The 23,671-nt window shown below is 38.4% G+C and overlaps 1 protein-coding gene across 1 annotated transcript in view; it reads right to left on the reverse strand.

The window, feature by feature from the left end:
- Window positions 1-17,828: 17,828 nt before the first annotated feature.
- LOC128735794 (optomotor-blind protein-like) overlaps window positions 17,829-23,671 on the reverse strand; it is a 116,576-nt gene continuing 110,733 nt past the window's right edge. The window contains exon 3 of the mRNA XM_053830280.1: window positions 17,829-18,084. Coding sequence (XP_053686255.1) covers window positions 17,829-18,084 — 256 coding nt within the window. The remainder of the gene's footprint in view (window positions 18,085-23,671) is intronic.

A 23,671-nucleotide genomic window follows, 5' to 3' on the forward strand; every position in this document is an offset into this window, starting at 1 on the left:
TGTGGCACATAATGCACGAACATGGTTTTCCGGATAAACTGACGAAACTGACTGAAGTTTTTGGAGCGTCTTAGTAGAATACGAAACCTGAAATTAAATAAAAAGAAAGTTATTCCAATTAAATTCTACTATCTATATGTATTCGCGACAGATACGTATTTCGCCTACGACTACGGTTCTATCATGGTCGTACGCCTACGCGAATAAATATAGATAGTAGAAATAAATTGGAATAGTTTTCTTTTTATTTAATTTCAGGTGACGAAACTGATCAGCGCTACATTGGATCGAATGATGTGTTTTGGGCGCATATCGGGGACACTCCCGAGTCCATTCCAGACGCGACGAGGGTTATGCAAGATGACGGCTTATCCTGCATGCTGTTCAACACCGCTCTTGAGGGGGTGTTTCGATGAGCGGGAAGCCAACACATAGGTTTTGCAAAAAATTTTATACTTCATTTTCACTTGGATGACTGAGAGCTCATTTTTCTATGCTGGTCCTGCAAAGAATGACTTACACTTGACGTTTGCGCATATCTCTAAATTAAAAAAAGTACCAGAAAATAGTTTTAGAACATTCTCCACCGTGACCGTTGTGAAGGCAATTAGCATTCATTTATTTAACAATAACTGGAAAATTAAACTTACAGCCAAAAGAACACAATAACCCGTCTGTTGAACCAATCATATATTAAAGCAACACTGTAAATAGTTGAAATTTTCTATAGGGTGATTGATCATGGTTCGGCCTATTCTCATTGTTTCACATAGCACCCATGGACTAACGCACGTATAAATAAAAAATAAAAAAAATATGGGAAGAATAACTAAAGACGATTCTATTTCTTAATTTAGAAGAACCTTAGAAGACCAGTTGATTTATAATTTGATTTTTAATGACAGTCAAACTATGATCCTGGTTCGGCCTATGTTGATCTTGGTTGTTTTTGTTCTTGGAATGCTTTTATATATTAAACAATCAGAAATGGTATAAGCTTACTTTTGGTGGTGCCTAATATAGTATCTATCTTCAATTTATCTATCTAGCAGTGTTAAATAATTTAGATACAGTTTTTAACTTTCTCCTCCCAGTTGGCCTCGAGGTACAACGCTGATCTAAGAAGCCAGGCGTCGCATGTTGTAATTTCGACTGGAAGAGGCTATAAGAGTCAATACGATCGAAACACTAGTCTCGCAATTGTCCTGTATTCTAACAGGTGCCTTCGAAGATAGACAGCATTTACATTTAATTTCAGAATATTTTCCAATGGGTTAATGAAAATAGCTACTTTTAAAATCCCAACTGTGTTAACAAATATTCATACGTTCATACACCGACGTTTTAGTCGGTGGTTTTTGACTTAATTCAGGGACAAAAAATAATCCCAATTCCTATCGTTAAAAGAATAGAAATTAGCATACTCAAAAAAAAAAAATATAAAAATGTAAAGCAAACTTTTATTAAAAATTATTTACGAGCGTCTTACTAGTCTTAGTTTGGGCGCTATTTTGGAAAAAATACCCTCATATTTATTGTTAAAAGAGAAACTCAATTTGTATTTCGTGATGTAATTCGTATCTGTTTGCGCATAGTCGAGTAATTTGGAGTCAAAATTAGGGTATTTTTTATATCAAAAGTTCTACAGTTCCTAAACAAGCAAAGATAGAGGTATGCTACATTTGGCAAAGTTGTGTATTTTTACTATTTGTATAACTTTATGAAACATGAAAAAGTCATACAACAACTACGAAAAAAGTTAAAATAGGAAAACTGATTTTGACGATTCACATATAAGAAATAAAATTTTTCTATCTTCGCTGAAGAGATAGAAGGTTACGGAATTCAGTAAAATTTCTTGTAATAATATGATCTAAAACTTCGCGGAACTCATCAATGTGTTATATCGAAGCTGAAGAAAAATAATTTTTTTATTTCACTTTTAGGGGGATTATTCAAAATTTGAGTTTCACCAGACGATAGAACTTTTAATTTCAAGAAACTCTTCCAAAGGTTTCATAAACCTAAAATCAAGTTTTCCTACTCAAAACTGCAGTGCGCACATATTTTTGGTTTTGGACAACTGTGAAGCCCCACGGGAATATGTACCGGAATGGTCATACCGTGGCAAAATCATCAGACAGAATCAAAACAATGAAGAATGACCTTCTGGAGTATTTTCATGAATTTAGAAACCCATATCGCCAGTGTTGCAAACCAAACAGTTTTATGGCCACAGGAGGTCCCACGGGAACTTGTCGTAGCATGGCCATTCCTAGGATATATCATTATATTGTTTTAAAACAATGAAGAATGACCTTTCGGAGTAATTTGAAGAACTTTGGACACCCATATTACTATAATTACATCCAAAAATATAAAAAGTGCTTTAATTCCGGAACACATACTCGGAATGCCGGATTTCCGGCAACCAGATGAGCCACTTCCGGCTCTGACGTAACCACATTGGAAGATTGGAAGTTGGATAAGTTCCTGAATCTTTAGGTGGTAAAGGTGTCCGAATCGGTCAAAGATTGCCAAAGTTACAAGCGTTTCAATTTGTGGGTACCCGGGTACCCTTGTCGAGCACTTAAAGGTGTTTTTTTGTCGAACACATAACGGTTAACACAAGTACAGTGGACCCCCGTTCGTTTGAACGATTCCTCATGCAAACTAACGGGGTTAGTTTTGACGTAGGACTACGTCTTTGTTTACTATACTGGGACTGGGTAGCACTTTGTGAAAACGAAAATAGAAGTGTAACGTTTGAATGAAAGATTTCAAATGCTAATAACTACTAAACTACTGAGCGAAACTGAACAATTTATATGTCGTTGGCTAGATAAAATGACCAGCAATTTTATAGGGAGTAAAAGAGTAATTTTATGGAAGGCATAAGAGGGGGGGCTCCTGTACAAATGAAACACAAATTTCCTCAAAACTCGAGAGCTAATCAAGCAAATAGAACCAATTTTGGCATGTGGAGGTCTTGGAAGGCAGGAATTTTTTCTATGGTATAATGAAACCCATCCGTCTTTTAACAGGGCGGGGGAATTTTTCTATGGTGAATTAGAACCTTTGCTTTCTTTAAGAACGGGAGATCCCATACAAATGAAATACGAATTTCTTCATAACTCGAGAACTAATCAAGCAAAGGGAACTAAATTTGGCATGTGGGGTTTTTTGGAGGCATGACCTTATTTTGAATTTATTTATTTTATGATGGTTTTAGACCTCTCACCCCTGTGGTAGGAGGATAAGGACTCTCATACAAATAACACAGAAATTGGTCATTCATTACCATTTCAACCTTTATGATGCACACAAGTGATTTTTTAAAGAAATGTCTATGTCTCAAACGTTGCAGGCGTTGTACTTATGAACCCCCGTCCACGTATTTCAAAGCTACCATTGCAATCAATGAAGAATTGAAGCTGAATATTTCGCTTTTCTCTTTTAAAGATTCACTGAAATAATGGCACTCACAGATTCTTATAAACATACATATGCCAGAAATGCAGTTTACATTAGTCTTTGATCTGATGATCTGATATAGTCCTACGTCACCCTTTCGAACAACCCTTAGGGCTGTATATCTTGTAGTTTTTAATTTGCACAACTGGTAACCCTAAATATGCTGGAACTTGTGTGAACTGGCTCCCCTGCTCTTTGTTATTGTTTTGGTGGTTTGATTCAGTTGGCAGTTGCAAGCAGCGAATATTCATTCTCCGATCAGATTTTTACCATAATCGTTGGGAAAACGTAATGTGAAACAGATTAAACACGCTAGATCAGCACAAATAAATCGTGTTTATGTGTATTGTCTGCATAAGCCAGTGGTGACCACGGTACAAGCATAATGCGGGCTAAATCAAATCTACTCAATAGATCCGCGGCCTGGAATGACTTCTGACATTCATAAATTCAACCTGTAGTTCCCATTCACCATCCATCAAACCAGTCCGCGGGCCACAAGGGTCATATTTAAGAGCCGCAGTTTGGCCATCACTGGCATAAGCAAATGATGTCATATTGAGTATGACGTTTGAACCATTTTTAATTTGCACGTCGTGCAAACCAACGGGGTTCAAATTAAAAAGTGTTCAGATTAAAAACGGTCAAACGAACGGGGGTCCACGGTATTACGTGCAGCCAGAAATTGGTTAAAACGTGGGCGAAGCGAGGCGCCGCTAGCGGTGATTTAGTGAAGCTGATAGGCAGCGATGGTTCGATCTCTTTGACTCAATTTTGATTCATTTGACAGTACCGTCTTAACGGGGCCAAAGGTGACAAAGTTATGTATGGGACATTTGTAGAACAGGTTATTATATATAATTTTACTGAATAAAGTTTTGCTGTATCTTTTGTAGTTACGGCGCTACAATGCTAGTATCTTATTAGTGACTAAATGAACGTTCATTTAGTCACTGATGAGTTACTAGCGTTATAGCACCGTAACTACAAACGATACAGCAAAAATTTGTTCAGAAAAATTGTAGATTTGAACTAGTTCTATAAATGTCCCATACATAATATGTATGGTCATATTTCGCTCGGCTGAGACGGTACTGTCAAATGAATCAAAATTGAGTCAAAGTGATCGAACTATCCCTGCTGATAGGCCGAACCACGATCATTTGTAGGCCGAAGTAAGATCAAAAAATTTAAATCGTATTTTCTCAATAAGTCGTAATCACGCATTTTGTTTGGAATAACACGTTCCAATAAATGGAAGAATGTAGATGAATCTATGTTTTAAAATTGTTTTTAACCTATACTTCACCGACTAAAACATTTTCTAGGTGTTTTAAAAGACAGTTTTGATGACGGCATTGGAAGCCGCTTTTACATATGTTATAAAAATAATTATCTGAGCTAGTTACATTAATCTTCATGGCACACAAATGAAGGCAATGCATTGGAAAATAATATAAGCAGCCTATAAAATTATTTTACCTTTAAATCTCCAAATATTCAATGAATTATCGATGTTTAAGCTGATGGGACGAACTAGAATCGGTTTTTGCATAGGCCGAACCACGATCAATAACTCTTTTTGTCAGTCCAACATGAGCATCAGTAAAAGATTATGCCAAAGGTTAACTGTGCGATTATTGTGAGTAGAATGCCCTTGATTGCGTGTCCTGTCAGTGCTGCAAAGCAACTTTGTGCGAAGAAATCGGCCGCCTGGGGCGACGAAAACTATGCGCATTCGATGTGAACTTCAAAACACTTTATCACCGATCTGGTTGTGATTGTCGAACCACGTACCAACATGTTGAGCACTGAAGGTGCGAATGACTTCTTGTGTATGTATGTCTACGCACAGGAAAGCCAACCCTCCGCAACCTAACCTGCTAAGGCTAGTTGCTTTTATTATCGACAACATTTTTCACATATTTTTCTCTTTCTGTAATTAATAATTAAAGAAAGGTAAAACCATAAAACTACAATCTCATAAATATGAATTGTAGCATTCCTTGCTCCACTAATCACCAAACCACAAGGCCCAGAACCGCCCGACACTTGTTATACGAGCAGTCAAACGCTGGCCAGGCACAGCAGTTGACTTTTGTTGTGGTTTGACCCCCTCTGCCCTTGTCGCGCCCCGCGTTCGGTCGTGGTCATTCGCGCTTCTGATAAATGTCCGCGTGGCACTCGTTTGCCTACGTCTGCGTGATGTGACTGCTACACTAGGTGTTTCCTGTCGCACCTCTAGAAGCTACACTGCGTTGAAAAAAAAGACTATAAAATACTACAAGTGTCACTTCTCCAAGTGCCGAAAAGGCTAGCAAAAGGACGCCGTCGTACGATGAAAGGCGCAAAATTTATCGCCGCTAATTATTACGACACTAGCGTCGCGGCTTAAGCCCGGCCCCGGCTGCTGACGTGCTCATAAAGTGGTGCGTAGGTTCATGCCACGGAACAATTCGGCACTCCGAGAAACTATAGCGAAGGCAACAAAGTGTGGCTATCTTTACAGTGGAAGTGCTTTTGATTATTTGGTTACTCGTTAGGAAAGTTGGTGCCGAAAAATTCGGGTAATCGTTATGACGGAAGCACTATCGTACCGGGCCGTAGCAGCAGAACAGGGATCTATTCGTGCCGCTATTCATTAGAACTTCAGGCTGGGCATAAGTTTGACTACCAAAAATGTACAGTTTTATGCACAGAGGAAACGATACACGGGTGGCGGACGGGGAGAGCTGTTAATGGGCCAATCTGAGCAAACCGTTGAGTGGGTGTGAGAAAAATATTTATTGCTTATCGTCGGTCTTTTGTTTGTTAGTTTTGAACACGTGGTCGACCTGGTGCGACTGGACAGTTGGACAATGAGCCCGACACCGTAATGAGTCAAACGAGATTTTATGCTTTATGTCCGGTTTTTTTCTTTTCAAACAGGCAAACAGCATAAACTACCTTGCTGTGGGTTTATGATTCGAATATATAATTGTCTCTGTGAAAACAAAGATAGCGTTTTTAAAGGTTGGCCACGTTATTCGACTCTGTTCCCGGTGTCCATCGCGTGTTCAGCTGCCACCGAAAGCCGTGTTCGCGCCTCGGGCCGTCATTTACAAATATTTGTTCGCCAGGTCAACCAAGTGCGAGATCTGGAAAGTGTGACAACAATTTCACGCGAATACAAAATGGCTACCGGTAGTGGTATAAGCGGCAACAATCATTCATTCTCAGTAACAGCTGCGGCGTTGGGCATCCGGTCAAAGCAGGCCACGGTTTCGTTCGCAATGCATGATTTAACTGAATGAAACAATTTACCACGCAAAACAGATCGATCAAAATCACAAACCGCGGAACGGGCCGCCGGAATGCGGGAATGAAAAAGAAATAGTTCAAGCAAACCACCAATACATACTGCTTAGCATTCATGGAAAGCACAGCTAAATATGACCATCTACGTTCAACGCGATCAACTTAATCATGGTTAAATAATAACATCAACAATATTGAAACACCAAAATTGGCGGCATCGGCGGCACTTTAATGTTGGCTCCGAGCAAGTTTGGCAAGTGTTCCGCTTCGTGCACCGGACAAACCGTGCTGAATCCTGATCGTTTTGCGATGCGGATTCAAACCGACAAAAGCGAAGGATGGTTAAATCTAGCGCGATCTGCTCTGAATATTTATGTGTACACCGATTATGCCGGGGTGTTCATCAATCTAAGTATCAGCTAAATGAACTCATCTCCGCAGTCCAGCGAGGAAGAATACAAGAGCGGCAAGCTTGCCTCTGTTCTTCCAGCTCGTTGACATCCCTACACAAATTCGAATCAGCCCGGCTGTCAGTTGCGAACGCGGTGAAGTGTTAACCCTGGAGAGGTGGCTGATCCGAAAAACGGTTCAGAGTATGATAAGGCGACGTGCTGACCGTTGAAATCCCGATATGCGGTTGGCCACAGAATTTACTAAAGCGGTTCCAATTGGTTTATAATTTAGAACTCTCCCATAAATGAATTTGTTTAAGCACACCATACAATATCATATAAGCATATAAACTGCTAGTAACAATACATTTTCAAGCTAAAAACCATCAAAAACAGTGAAACGTGCTCTACATAAATCATAATTCTAAAATTAGGTTTATTATAGTCTGTTGGGGAGACGCACTGAACGGAATAATAAGTTCCTAGCGGTAGACCAGTGTGTTGTCTCTTGATAACATTCCTCATAGCGCCATTATTGCCCCGTGATCGGCATATGTCTGTCCGATGCGACACTGTCGAACGCACCGCAGCAAACTTTCTTTGATGTCAGAGCCAGTCAGTGGCCCATGGTACTGTGTTCGGTTAGATTGGCTTCCCACATCATATGTGCATATAGTTTCCGCTACACAGCGTGCCTTTCTGTTTGACCTCCACCTTCTTCAGAAAAGGACGAGCTATCTTCTTGTGTTCATTGCTAGAATGCTCGGAGCCAATGTAGCCCGGGTCAACCTATTTCCGTATCGAATTAAAAAGCTACCACCATCGTACCACATCAGAGCAGCAGCATACCAGACTGCGAAAAGGATTCCGAGCATCGAGCAGTTTTCTCAAGGGTGCTAACTGCACGCTCCGATAAGTTCGTTCTAGATGGTGGCACCCCTAATTTGAACACAATTTTCTACCCGACGAAAAGTGGTTCGATAAAAATATGTTTCGGCACAAGGGTTTTGTCCTGGCTCCGGTTTTTGGATGTGTCACCACATGAAAGAAGACACGTGTTTCCTCCAGGGATACACGCTGGACCGAAGAATTGGCTGATTCCGGAAAGGAAAAGGACCCAAAATTTAGCCGTAGATTCGGTGGATTGATTGACAACAACCAGGTGAATCGAAGGAAAGCAAATAAAGAGAAAATTTGATAGTTGGTTGGTTTTAATTGATTTGTGCTTTGGTGAGTAAAATTTGATGATTATATTAATAAGCTTGAATTAATTTTTTTATTGCATTCATTTTAAAAGATCATGCAAGGAGGTGTTGACGGTTCAGTTGCACCTACATATCTGCCTACTGCTGATGCAAACAATGCCTAGCATGTTTATTTTCCCACAGAAACAAACACTCGGAAAAATAAAAGCAAAGCAAACCCACGTCTTCGGAGGCGCTAGTTTAAATATTTGAATAGGCCCTTAAGGATAAACAGTCACGGAAAAGCACAGTAATGTGACTGATGGATGATCAAATAAAACTGCTTCCCATTATTCGATAGTTTCCTAGCCTCTAGACAGTATGAAAGCATCTATAAAGAAAATATGGCTTTACCGGTGCGGTTCATTCAAAAATAACATGCATTATAGAAAACCCCAACTAGAATTCACACCAGGTTTTCTGCGTAATAAGGGCAGTTCAGCTCGATATTTTCAGTATCTCAAAATGAAGATACTAAAAAAAGTACTTCACAATTTTATCACATGTAATGTGATATTTTCAGATTCGGCTGAAAATTTACAAACTTTTAACGGTGTTTATAACATTGAAGATCGGAAACCAGTTTACAAGGATATATTTACATTGAAAATGGCAAATATCCGTTACGCTGGTGAAAAAAACATCAAAAAAATCTTAAAAAACATTTTCACAACATGATTACTAAAAGGCGTTAGGACCAAAAAGTGATCGACTTAAACCTGACGTAGTTCTTTTAATTATGTATTTAAAAAACCTGAACAGCTGCTTGTAGCTGTGTGCGTGCAGAATGATGCCTCTATTTAGATTTTGACATTAACCTTTACGTCCCCGACATCAAAAATGAAGGTACAGTTAGTCCACAATCATGGGTTACTCACAATTGTGGGTCATTGGCTTTAGCTGCGAATTTCCGTTTGATTATCACCTAATGATTGATCAAATTAGGAGCAACAATTTTATCAATCAATTAAATAGCATAATATTCACTCATTAATCGGTAGATAAAGCTAAAATGATCCAATTATGTGCGACCCATGATTGTGGACTGACTGAACTTTCAATTACACTTTTGGCTCTATCTCCATTGATTTTCATTCGATTTTTATGCAATTAGTCTTAAATGTGGTTCATTTAATTATTAGATTTTTACTAGATTATTAGATTGTTAAAGGTCAATGTGTGTATGTGGATTTGAACCCACATCCGGTTATAATCTCTGATTACAGCTTGGTTCGACCCATGCACCTTCCAGCATTGGACAAAAGATAGGAGTCACAACGACAACTTGTTAAGCATAGCTACCTATTACCCCCCCCCCCCCCCCTTCCTTTCCACCCTTCCCCTTCATTCCAGGAAAAAAAATCCTTCTTCATTACTTTCCCTTACCGTCCCTTCATCAATTGTAGAATCATCGTTTCAAAAACATATTAATATATGCCTGACCGCATTTCAAGGTCATGACTAAAGTCACGAGTTTGGTCAATATATTTTGTGCCGATGTGGACTCGCATTCATAGTTCTTGGGAGGATATTTATTTTAAACCGGGGGTATTGAAACACAGGATTTTTAATGCGACTTCATTGGTGGATATTTGTATGTATTTTGAGCCGATCTGGACATTCCCGAATATCCTTTATCGGTCCTAAATATCGGTTTCTACCAGAACTCAGAAATTCCAGAAGAACCAACAACGGATATTCCGAAACGTCCACATCGGCACTAAATACATCTAAACGTCCACTCAAGGAACTTGTATGGAAAACTTCTATGATTTGATACCCCATTTGCCATATTTCCAAAGAAAATTCAAAATGGCCAGTTTTGAGAACCTATAACGGATGTTCCGGAGTGCGGGACATGAACCAGTGCTCTACAGGATAGAGTAAGATTCAACCTCACTGACCACTAACTGAAAAAGTGGATAACTTTTGTACACTCTGTTAAGCAGATTTCTAGTTGTATTTAATCCGCTGCTTATGACGTCAAAAAATCCCGCTGCAATTTGGAACAACTCCAAAGAAATGTAACCATAATTTACCCACTACTTACTTACTTACTTACTTACTTAGGTGGCTTGCCGTCCTAAGACAAAGCCTGTTGAACAAAATTTCTCCATGTAACTCGGTTGAGGGCTACCGCTCTCCAATTCCTCGGACACCGAGTACTCTCCGCCAGATCTCGCTCCACCTGGTCTAACCATCTTGCTCGCTGCGCTCCTGGTCGTCTTGTTCCTACCGGATTTGAGGCGAACACCATCTTTGCAGGGTAGTTGTCCGGCATTCTTGCAACATGCCCTGCCCATCGCATCCGTCCAGCTTTAGCCACCTTCCGGATACTGGGTTCGCCATAGAGCTGTGCGAGTTCATGGTTCATCCTCCGCCTCCATACTCCGTTCTCCTGTACGCCGCCGAAGATCGTTCTTAGCACTCGTCGTTCGAAAACTCCGAGCACTCGCAGGTCCTCCTCGAGCATTGTCCATGTTTCATGCCCGTAGAGAACAACCGGTCTAATAAGCGTCTTGTACAGGGTGCACTTTGTACGGGGACTTAGTCTGCTCGACCGCAATTGCTTGTGGAGCCCATAGTAAGCACGACTTCCGCTGATAATACGCCTCCGAATCTTGATATCCGCTCGGTTCATTACACCTTGTAGCGCTATGTTGAACAGCAGGCATGAAAGACCATCACCTTGACGAAGCCCTCTGTGTGATTCGAATGAACTTGACAATCCACCCGAAATCCGAACACAGCACTGCGTACCATCCATCGTAGATTTAATCAGTTTGATGAGCTTCCTGGGGAAGCTGTTCTCGTCCATGATTTTCCATAGCTCTTTCCGGTCGATGGTAGCATATGCGGCTTTGAAGTCAACGAATAAATGATGCGTGGGAACTCTGTATTCACGGCCCTTTTGGAGGATTTGCCGCAGTGTAAATATTTGATCCGTTGTAGACCGACCTTCGACGAAGCCGGCTTGGTAAGTTCCCACAAATCTATTCGCAATTGTTGATTTACCCACTAAGTTTTCCATTAAAGGCCAGTCTAATGTGGTTCTTTTAAAACTAGTTGCATAAAAATCGAATGAAAATCAGTGGAGATAGAGCCAAAAATGTAACTGAAAGTACCTTCATTTTTGATGTAAAGGTTAACCGTTATCAAAATGGTATCTAAGCAACAGGATTAACAGATCAAGATTTTGTTAGCAGATGGCGAAGTCAGTAGTTGCGACCAGATCATTGCCAATACAAAAAAATGTGTTTGGTAATTGTTTTTAACGACAGGAAGATCGGAGGAAAATCGAATGCCAGAAACCGCAGCGATGACGAAAAGAGTGGACAGTGCTTCCATGTGGAACCTCAACCTCTCTATCCGTGATGTCACAAAGAGTTAAAAATGTCGACTACAACCGTGCATCGAGCTAAAAACAAGCTGGACTGTTGACTCAAAGGAAGGTATAAAAGTTGAACAAAGAAGGCGGCCAAAACATAATCCCGGAAGCAGTACACGACGATGCAGAAGATGATCGATTGCATAATGATGGACCAAGAAAACTAAGTCAAACGTCAAATAGTTTCCAAGAGTTTTATATGGCAAACGGAAGAAGAAAGAAAGGTGACACATATTTTCAAGCATATGACATTGTGAATGAACCATGAATGAGTATGAAGGATAAAGCCTGCAAATTTTCCTAAAAAACCACGATTGCTACGCGGTATTTTGACTATATTTGGCTTCCTATCGTTGCGGAGCAAAGGCAGTGGAGTGGTATGCCACCAACAACTAGCAGTCTGAAGAAAGACCCTACAAAAAATTGAAAGTGAGAAGCAGTTTAATGCAAACTGGTGTTCTGCGGCAGGCAAACGAATTAGATAGCCAAACAGAATCTGATTTTTGAGACCAGCGGAGCTCAGGGCAGATCACCCTAAGGGTTAAATAAAAAATATGGGACCTAAATTTTTCTAAAAGGCACCAGTGCGAAACTCTATTCAGTATTTATATAGGGTACGTGAGGGTATTTCCAGCCCATTACGCGGTAGCCTGAACAATTTTCAGGAATTACGTTGAAACTATATTTATTCGAGACAAGATTTTTATACCAGTTGATAGAATAATATTTACTGAATATCGGCGTGTATTTTGGTCTTAATAAAACGGTACTGAATTTGAGTTATAGTCGCGAGAAATGATGAAGTCGCTGCGGCTAAATTGAGCCCATTTTCTATTGTGGTGTCTGTGTTTTTTAATTCCGACCGGTCTAAATAGCCAGCTTTAATCCCTGTGCTGCTTTTCAACAACAGACCAAAAGAGAGATCGATGGATAACGTGTCAGTACAGTGGACCCCCGTTCGTTTGAACGATTCCTCATGCAAACTAACGGGGTTACTTTTTAATTTGAACAACTGGTAACCCGAAATATGCTGAAACCTATGTGAATTGGCCGCCCTGCTCTTTGTTATTGTTTTGGTGGTTTGTTTTAGTTGGCAGTTGCAAGTGCGAATATTGCATTTTCCGATCGGATTTCTATCGTAATCGTTAGGAAAACGAAATGTGAAACCGATTAAACACGCTAGGTCGGTACAAACAAATCGTGTTTATGTGCATTGTCTGCATAAACAAATGATGTCATGTTGAGAATGACATTTGAACCATTTTTAATTTGCATGTCGTGCAAACCAGCGGGGTTCAAATTAAAGAGTGTTCAGATTAAAAATGGTCAAACGAACGGGGGTCCACGGTATAGCCTATATACCGGCTCTTTGAAGATAACTCGTTTTGCAGTGACAACAGCTTGCTGCTGGCGTTAGTGTATCATTGGATCGTGCATATACATTAGCACCAGAAGCAAGTGGTTGTCACTCAAATACTAGCTATGTCAACACGATAGAATAGTTTCAGGAGTAACTGCCTCACACATTGGTAGTAATGTAAATAGAGCACCATATGCTGGAATTAAAAACAAAATGCTGCAAGTGCTAGTGAATGAAAATTGATTAATATTTTCATATCAGAAGGGAATTTTCGTGTTCTTCCGCGATAAAAAGAAGTAGAATTGTTCTGTGATACCGTAATCACAGCTGTTTAGTTTCTAGAATAAGTAAACGTGATCATAATTGTGAGTTTTCCAAACCATCATCAAGAGCGGAAACGCGTAAGCGATTGCTGCTGTTTTTTTTTTCAGCCTGATTACGTGACAGTGGAAAAACAGTGATTTTGATGTTTATTGAACAAAATTTAGCAAATTACTTACATTTTTATGAAAATAGTTATAACACATTAAAGCTTATGAGTGCTACATTCGTTTTAGTATTGTAATATAGTGTCAAAGTTTTTATTTGAGAAAGCGCAGCAAAAAAGGTATGTATGCCGAATCTAGTAGCGTGCTGGTAATACACTCCCGTACCCTATATTTATCGCTTAAAAAATACTGGATCACTTCTCGCTCTCTGGACGTTTTAATTGATTTTTTGTCAAATTTTTCCTCTACAGTTCAGGTTTCTACAGTTCAAGTATCAATTTTGTCACAATTTTGTATTCGTTTTTTTGCTCAAGTAGCAGATAGCATTGTCCTATTGAAATGAAGGTTGTGCCACATCAAATTGCATCACGGAAGAAACGCTAAAGAAAATTATCTAGTTGGCCGATCCTTTTCAAACTTTCGAACAATAAAACATAACTCATTAGTAAGCTTTTGATATATTTATTTCATTTAACTTCAATACCATAACTTATGCTTGCACCTTACGCTTAACTCCACTAAAAAAGTTTTGTACAACATCTGGCTGCAGATTCTTCTGTACGGAAACCCATTTTTTCTTCATGTCTAATTTCAAGAAAAGTAGAGTACGTTCCCCACATATATTTTAAATTAGCAATAATTGCTGAAGCTAGATATGACTTGTTGGTCTTTGTCTTTTGAGATAAAGGAAAAATTCTGCCATGTTTTTTTCCGAAATTCGATTTTTTATGGTATAAAAATTCAATTGCTTGCGAGACACTGTTGATTGAAGTTTTTGGAGCGTCTTAGTAGAATACGAAACCTGGAAATTAAATAAAAGAAAATTTATCCAATTTAATTCTACTATGTATTCGAAACAGACACTGAGGAAGCCTGCAAGTTGTAGGTGAAATACGTATCTGTTAAGAATAAAATATACCTAGCAGAATTAAATTGGATAAGTTTACTTTTTTCTTGCATAGTCTCACATCATGTCAAATATGATTTTGGATGCTAAACTAATCATAGTCCATAGGTTTGAACGCAGACCACAGATGAAGATGTTAACCTATTTACCGCAAACCAGGATCATAAATTTTTCTCGAACAATAAATAAATAGTTTTTATTAATAATCAGTAAGTTTAAAGGATAAGTTGAATATATCTTTCTGTAATTTAAAGATTGTATTTTTACATACTTAAAATCCTTTCAAATTTCGAATAAAATAACTTCATTGTGATCCAACGGGTTATTGTTTGGAAAATATAATATAAAGAGTATATAACTTTTTACAAAAGCCTCAATCAAAGAAACATTACCAAACTAATTAGCATAATTTGTATTATCCCGTCCTCACATGTGCTACCATAATCATGGAAGCAATAAACAAATTGCATAGCAATACTACTTACGATACAGTGATAACATAGAAAAGCGAACGACATTTGTCGTAAGCGCTGACAAACCAATTAAAGCAATTATGCTTAGAACCTAGAGCCATTCCTGTACATGGTCTTAAAAATAAAAGCACCATTTGCAGAGAGAAGAGATAACCATAAAGAGGATTAGCAGAGCTACACGGACGAGCGACAGAGGTGCACATCACTAATCTGAATAGAAACTCTCCACGATAGACCAATTCGAACTTTTTTCAGTTCCAGTCTACCGTGCACCGACAAGGAATGCCAAAAATAAATCCGGTTTGAGCAAACACAAATGCGGAAAAAACTAATTTCGCATCCGTGGCTTCGAGTATCTATGATCTACGATTATTAAGCTTCGACCGAGCACCAGATGATCCTTTTAACATTTCTGAGTATAGAACGCACTTTGACGCAACTGTGATCGACGATTTTATGTCGAATCTTCTGCAATTGTCTTGCGTTGTGACAATCGGGACGAAAGTTGAGATTCATCGAAACATATAGCATTGTCCTGACAACGCCACACAACCACTACCGTACAACAACCGGCGCGGCGGCACATAAATCGTTCCAGTTTGCAAAGTCGAGTGCTTCCCAACAATGGGATCAATGTCCAAATAACATTCCTAATTTTCTAAAATACCCCATTGTGACGTGCGGCTCCTGAAAACCAAGCGGTCTGTGTTATTGAACCTTTTTATTCCCAAATCTCTCAATCCTCCTTTTCTTCTACTAGAGCCTTTCATGTCAGAAAAATTTGGTAAACGCAAGCCGGTTTGTGTAGCGAACTAGAAAAAGCAACCGCTGGTGCTGCCGGTTTAAAGAGGGGTGGCAAGCAAAGAAATTGAATCTAGATAGATAACCAAAAAGACATTGCTGCTGTTATCCTCGAGGACTGCTCAGGAGGCATGTGAGCTGGTAAGAGGCTACGAGATGTCCTTTTTGCTCCATTCATTCGTACCCAAGGAGATCATTATCCGACAAATTTTCGGGGTTTGAGAAACGTTTAAGCGATACCCGCAAATGTCGCTCGCGCCAGGTTTCCTATGGTTCCCGCTGACGACGGTGACAGACGCCGGTGAAGCGTTACCAGTGCCTGGTTTACAAGAAACTAATGGGTTGTAGATACCGGAGTAATTTGGGAACAACCGATTATCTCGATTTTGGTGGCGGTAGGGTGTCGCTCTTTGTCTGTGTCATTTCGTTCATTCTGCTTTATTGATGGAATTATGTTATGCTTTCTAGTAGGATGCACGTTGCGCAACTGTTGCCCGTCCGAGGGAACAAAGCAACTTCATAGAATATTAGGACTCGTATCATAGCGTGTCATTTGTACAGCTGTACTCACCGTGCAAGGTGCATTAATTCAGTAGTAACTGATAGTTTATCTGAAGCAAATCATTTTGTTTCCTTTTATGCTGGTTTCGAAAAAGGTTCTCCGCGTGTGTAACGATTGTAAACAACTAAAACCGGATTGTAATCCACCGTTCATACTTCTGCTGCTATGCTCAGCAAAGGTAATCAATCATTAATCAAAGCAGACAGACCGCCTTTTTATTCGATCCTCCACCGTCCAAACAGTAGCCCCGTGCTGGCCAACAACGACTCTGTCTATGTTTGCATACTGGCAAATAAATCACCACTGAGATGCCGTGCTGACTACCAAAAAATAGCTCTTATCATCGTCCATTATACTTAACGCTTGTTTTAATTACGTCGGCGGCAGATTTCCCTTTGGTGTATCATCCTCGCACTTGATCGCCATCCACCGTAAACAATGGACCACCGTAGATTAGCTCGTCCACATCAAGTTTGGCTTCACCAGATGACTATTCCATCTACTGGTCTTTCAAACTTCGTTTAAATATATATATTTACTGTAAACACAATTAAGCTCAATTCAAGTGGGTCTGTCGGTAGCTTTTGTCACCACATTAAATCAAGTATAGTTGTTTGCACGCGCGGGATTTTATCAGTCCTATTAAACACTGCCATTGATTGTGATTGCAAGTTTCAGTGGAATAATCAGCGTCTCTGCTCGTTTCTATCAATATTAAGCATATCAACTAGTTGGTTTGAGTCAAGGTTGCACATAAAAACTGAGATTGAAGTCGGTATTTATTTTCTCTGCTGAACTCCCCGGTTCTGGATAATCAATTTTTCGAACCACTCACGGGGTTTCACGGGGCGCGGGTATGAGAAACAACCTGTCGATCTGCGCACAGGCAGCCCACCAGTGGATGAACATCGTGTGAGCACTCAGCAAGTGTCATCACTGTCAATATTCGTAGGCTGAAAAGACGCGGTCAACTTGAATGCAGGGCGCATTACGCTACGATCAAAGAAGCCGCTGCTGACGGTAGTTATGGAGACAACGCCGCCGCCGTTGCGCCGTTTACTTTCTGATCTGCTCTCGCGGAAGCCCGTTTGGCCGAATGACAACTGTCGGCTGACAACGGTGCGCCCGTCGCCGCCGCCGACTTGTCGAGTCGGTCGTTAATGTGTCGTCCGATCGCGGTGATGATGCGAGCACTTTGCCTATTATTTAATGACGACAAATATTGTTGTAGCCTATATTTAATCTGCTGCTTTTTCCACTGCTGCCGACCGGTTAAGCCAATTGCTCACTTAATCGGTCGATAACGCTGAGTTTACGTCGCAAACGGCTTCATGCCTCGGAGCTTGGTGTGTAAAATTTAATAATGTTTGCTTTGCATTTGCATGGGACCCAGACTCCGATCGGATGAATTAATTCAGCTGATTTTCACAGAAGCTGGTTGACTAATCGCTAGCAGATGTAAATATTTGTGAACGATGTAATTCTTCAGGAATGCAAGAAATCATTTTTACTATAATGTGGGAATATAAATAGTCAGTACTTACAAATCCATGCTTATCACTAATGTTGTTGGTCAGTTTCAGCTTGTGAAACGACACAACCTTCTGCATCCACTGCTCGCCGGTTGATGGTGAATCCGGATGGATATACATTCGTTTCGGCATCTCCGGATCCGCCTTGCCGGCCACCATCCATCGGCTGTAAAGAAACGAAACAAAAAATCGTTATGAGTACGTAAAACTAGATTTTTCCAGTGTGTAAAACAAGACTAGAATCGTTATTATTATGTAAAACTAGAGATACACTTGTTGAGGAACTAGAGAGACTAGATTGGTCAATAAGTTATTTGTTTCATCCACAATCAATGCTGGTTAAAGAAGTTTAGCATGCCTACATGTTTCATAAGAAAGTGTATAATAAGTAAACAGAATAATTGATTTATGACAAGATTTTTTTTGCGTCAAATAACACTAAAAGCACAGTTGGACAATTATTCTAGAGAAGTACTGCAAATAGCCTTCGAAAATGCCATAAAGAAAACACCGTCACTAAAAGAAATCGCCCAGCAATATGAACAGTGCCAAGCAACGATCAGTGGTAACGTTACAGGGATGGATGCATGGATTTATGACATGTTACAACCCGGATCCCCCGCGATACGTAATATTTTCAAAAGAAATTGAGATTCTCCATAATCTTTGGTCCCTGAGAACTTTGAGAAATGTGCGAAATTATGATATGAAAGATAGGACCAGGTATGGAAATAAGTTATTTTGATCAAATCTGTAAGCTATCGCCTCTTCTCCTATTCTCAGGCCCCTCCATTTACCCTTCCTTCGTGCTGAATTCTATATTTACCCTCTGAAGCCTCTTAACAGTGCAAATGTCCCTCCTATAGTTAAGTGTACTGGTCAGAGGTACGAATGAGTCCTCGCCAGGGACGGCTATAATATGGGATAGTGCTGGCAGCGAGGAATAAGTGGGTAAAGTAGATTAAGCTTTGAAGGAAGGGTAAACCCCAATACACGCAAGCACGCATAAAATTTAATAAGCATATCGCTCACTCAATAGCGATTATAGCAAAAAGAAATGCAGTGCAGGTCATACAGCAAACACCCGGGCGATATTACAATAGATCAATTATACTGGTCGCAGTAATGAGTCCACACATGGAAAAAACCCGAATTAATCCACCTAGCGGCGTGACCTAGCCTTTCAACTGCCACAATAATCATTATTTAATTTCTCAGGAACATCTATAATTAACTTGACTATATTTTTAAATATCCGTTCCATATTCCTCAAAATCCTTATTTGCCAGTAAAATTCACAACGTATTGCGTAGAATAATTCTATTTTCTTTCCTTGGGTGCGTAAATACTTGTAAGCGTCATTTATGTTATTTGATGAACACCTTATTTAGTTTTATAATCGGTCGGCCTTAACTTTTGGGTTTCAGAGCCACATACGAAACTTGTTTTGAACTGACAATATGAAATATGCGTTCATAGCATATTTTTTGATATTTTTTTTGAGTGGTTTTAGCCCAAAGGGTAGATTTTGACGTAGGACTACGTCTTACGGCAAGTTTTGAGATAGGGTGTCATTCCAAAAAATCGAAAAATGCGTGCGTCACGAAAAATGAAAGGTTTTGAGCGCTAATAGCTCAGCGGTTTTCCGATCGATTTTCAATATTCTTACATCAATCGATCGGAAAATCTTCTAAGAATTGACCCAAATTAAGAAAAGTATGGATTCTTGATGTTGAACTATTGAAAAATTGAAAATAATGAACCTATGTTTTACCAGAATTCTCGCTTCGTGATTGGTTGGAAGATTCTTTACGATGATCTAACCCTATACCAATTTGATATCTGTGCTTGGGAAGTAAGCCAAAACAAGCGACCAAGTTCCCTCATTTCAACAAGATTTCTTAACACCATGGTTCAACCTAGACCATTTTGATGTCCTTGCTTGGGAAGTACGCCAGAGAGAGTAACAAAACCCCCTCGTGCCAACAGATTTCTTACGAACGCGATTAAACCTAGTCCAACTTGATATCTGTATTAGGGAAGTGTGCCAGAAAGAATGACACAAGTTCGTTGTCCCAACAGATCGCAAATTCTTTACTGCGAGACGATTAAACCTCAGCGAACTTGATATCTGTGTTGGAAAAATGTACTACAGCTGTACTGCTCGGTTATAATACGACTCTGTATGAATACGCATGCTTGCCGTTTCATTAGAAGTGTAGTGAAAAGATGTGCTGTTGATAAAATAGGATTGAATTGGTAAAATCCCTTCAACGTGGGAAACCATAGATAATAAAAACAATCTTTAATTTCAGTAAGGTAGCAGGAAAGCAATAGTTTGTGTTCTTGATGTTGTTAAATTGTTTTCAAATGCACAATGTTTTGAGAATTGAACGTATGCAATGTTACTTCTTTGATAAATGTTACATACAACGCATGTAGCATGTATACATGATGAATCGAATGATTACAAGCATGAATACATGCCACTATCACTACAAAGAGACTTACGTAGTCCTGCGTCACCTATATATGCGGTCGTGTCTTGTACACAACCCCTCTGATTTTTTTTGATATTTTGATATTAATACCATGCGTTCAAAAGTTAGCATCTTTGAAAAACAAGAGTTCAGAAAAATTATTATTATACTTCGTTTTTGAAGAAAAAGGATATCTACAACAAAATGATTAATCTCAAAATTTTACTATTAGTTTGCTTGGCTTCAATTTTGCAATATATCTGAATTAGAAAAAATAACTGAATAGAGCATTAGATATGAAAAAGAGAAATTGAACTTTTTCTTAGATGGCGCTCCTTCAGATAATTATTTTTGCATGAAAATCAAAACTTGAGCTTCTTTTGAATGTACTTTCATGGAAAGATAGTCATTAGCTTGATCGCATCGTTTTTACAATGTTAGGGTGTTAGGAAAACAAGATGAGGTCGAAAAATAGTGCAAAAACTGCGCCATAAACATGCTTGAGAATGAGAAATATGATCGATATGATTTCCAGTGCTGGTCATTTTTGATTTATTTATTAAAACATGATACATTACATAAGACATCTGTCCTTTAAAATGTCACTAACGAAAACAAATCGTACAAAGTTACTACCGTGCAACGTTTACTTCCTATTTTTCAAATAACGTTTCTAAGCTCTAGTATCTATGGATTGAAAAGAGCATATATTGATGCGCAAAATTTGTTTGAAATTTGTATAAATTTATTTGGAAAAATCAACTCACTAGTATTTTGATCCTATAAAACACTATACTTATATACTTAAATTAACTGCTTTTCTCCGCTTTTTGCTTTTCTTGTACAATTGTGAGTAACAACAGGTGAAGAAAATGACAATTGAAATCTAAAATCAAAGAAAAGAAAAAACTTTGCAATTGAATCCCGCTATTTAATATTTATTTTGCGACAGATACGTAGTTCGCCTACGACGTGCAGGCTTCATCAGTGTCTTATTTCAAAGCGTATACGTATCTGTCGCGAATAAATATTAAATAGTGGAATTTAGTCGGTAAGTTTTTTTCTTTTCTTTTATTTCAGAGTTCGTATTCCACTAAGAGGCTTCAAAAACTTCTGACTTTTGACATGTTTCTCACTTTTCTTAAATTTCATTGCAAATTGTCATCACATACACATACATACATACATACATACATACATACATACATACATACATACATACATACATACATACATACATACATACATACATACATACATACATACATACATACATACATACATACATGCATACATACATACATAATACATACATACATACATACATACATACATACATACACACATACATCACACGCATTAAATACAATCAACATTTGTTTTGATTTCACACGTTTTAACGGTTTAATATACGGTGCTTAAGTGTTAAAGGTTGAGTAACTTTTGAATGAACCGTCCGATTTTAAATAACTCGGTTTCATTTGATAGATCTCAGCAGTAATTTTCAAATAATAATAAAATGTGTGATGTTTTTCATTGAATTAATTCTTAAATGTTACAAAAATATGTTTTAAATACTATTTTTTCACATTTCTTTATGTAACTTTCAAACTACAAGTCCAATCATCATGAAATTTGGAAGTTAAGGGTTTGTAAGGCTCCTCTTTCATATGCAATTAATTTTGTTCAAATCGGTTAAGGGATCTATGAGATAATGAAGTCCCATATTTTTCGTATTTTTATACATAACTTTTGAACTAAAAGTCCGATCAAAATGAAATTCAATAGCGACCAATGGGACACCTAGACCTTTCATTTGACACTAAGAACATTAAAATCGGTCCAGCCATCTCCGAGAAAAGTGAGTGAGAAGCGTTACATACACACACACACACACACACACACACACATACATACACACACACAGAAAATGCTCAGTTTTCGAAACTGAGTCGAATGGTATATAACATTCGGCCCGCAGGACCTTCTTTCCATTTCCGGTTTTTCAAGTGATTTCTATACCTTTATACTATATATTTATATAGTAGAAAGGCAAAAAAAGCTATCGCCTCACGAACCGATCACGATTTTGTTCTCTTACCAATTCTCAGCAGTCGATCGCAGTGTTAGATTTTACTAGCTGCGAGAAAAAAAGTATGTTATTTGTATTGATATTCACGCACTAGGGTAAGGGATCTAATTTTCGACCCTGTGCTGCTTTTCGCACCACTGCTGAAACATTCATCAAATAGATTCCTAAGAAAAAGGTAGAGAAAAGCTATTATTTAGGATATTGTCAAGGTTGTTATTTTGCTAGAAACTTTACAATACCCCACCAAAATCTGCGTCTGTACGTCCAAATAATCAAGTTTTTTAAACTGGGACTGCAGTTCGAGTGTTTTCTTTTCGTCTAGTGAAAACAGATACGAAATCAAAATTTCCGTAAATTGTGTATATTAGGACACTGAATTCATGCAATATGTTATTATACAAAGAAAAGGTAATATTTCTGTCAAATTTTCTTTTGTTGCAGTGCATATTTGTTTTTTTCATGATGAAGACGTTTAAAAAAGTACGAAAATTGATACGCGAAATTGTTTGTGTTCTAGATTTCGAGCGGTCGAAACAGCCTACTGTATGCTTTTAAATCCGCTTGTTTCATTTTTCGACCCATCCACAATAGTCGGAAAATTGCGATTTTTGGCCAAAATTATTTTTTAGTTTCAAATTGATTCTAGATTTTATTTGTTACAAAAGAAATGATTTAAACTTATAAGAACTCATATTTAGGGTGATTTGGGGAAAAATGATCAAATGTTTCCGATATAAATATTTGCAAAAAAAAATTTTCTTTCTCGCGGGGATTCTCCCATTTTCTCATTGATACTCTCTTCAGATACTAAATACATTTAGTATTACAAAGATAATCAAATTTGTTGAAAGAGTACTTAAAATTTTAAAAACTTGCTAAAATATAACAATTTTAAAATTATTTTTTTTTTCGGAAAACGTCATATTATATCAAACTTTTAATTCATGTTTTGAAACAACATACTTTGAGCTTTCAGACGCACTGTAAAAAACTGCGGCAACAAGAGGCGACAAGAGTTGTGTTTTTGATTAAAGTTTATGAAAATTTCATTTTTATTATAAGTAGCCTATGGCGCACCTCATTGAGTTTAAATTTGTTTTGATTTCATTTTTAATAGGCTAATATATCAGTTTTAAAATGATGTATAACAATAATTTATACATCCGCGATAACTATTTAAT

Source organism: Sabethes cyaneus, chromosome 2 (assembly GCF_943734655.1).
Source record: "Sabethes cyaneus chromosome 2, idSabCyanKW18_F2, whole genome shotgun sequence".
Taxonomy (NCBI): domain Eukaryota; kingdom Metazoa; phylum Arthropoda; class Insecta; order Diptera; family Culicidae; genus Sabethes; species Sabethes cyaneus.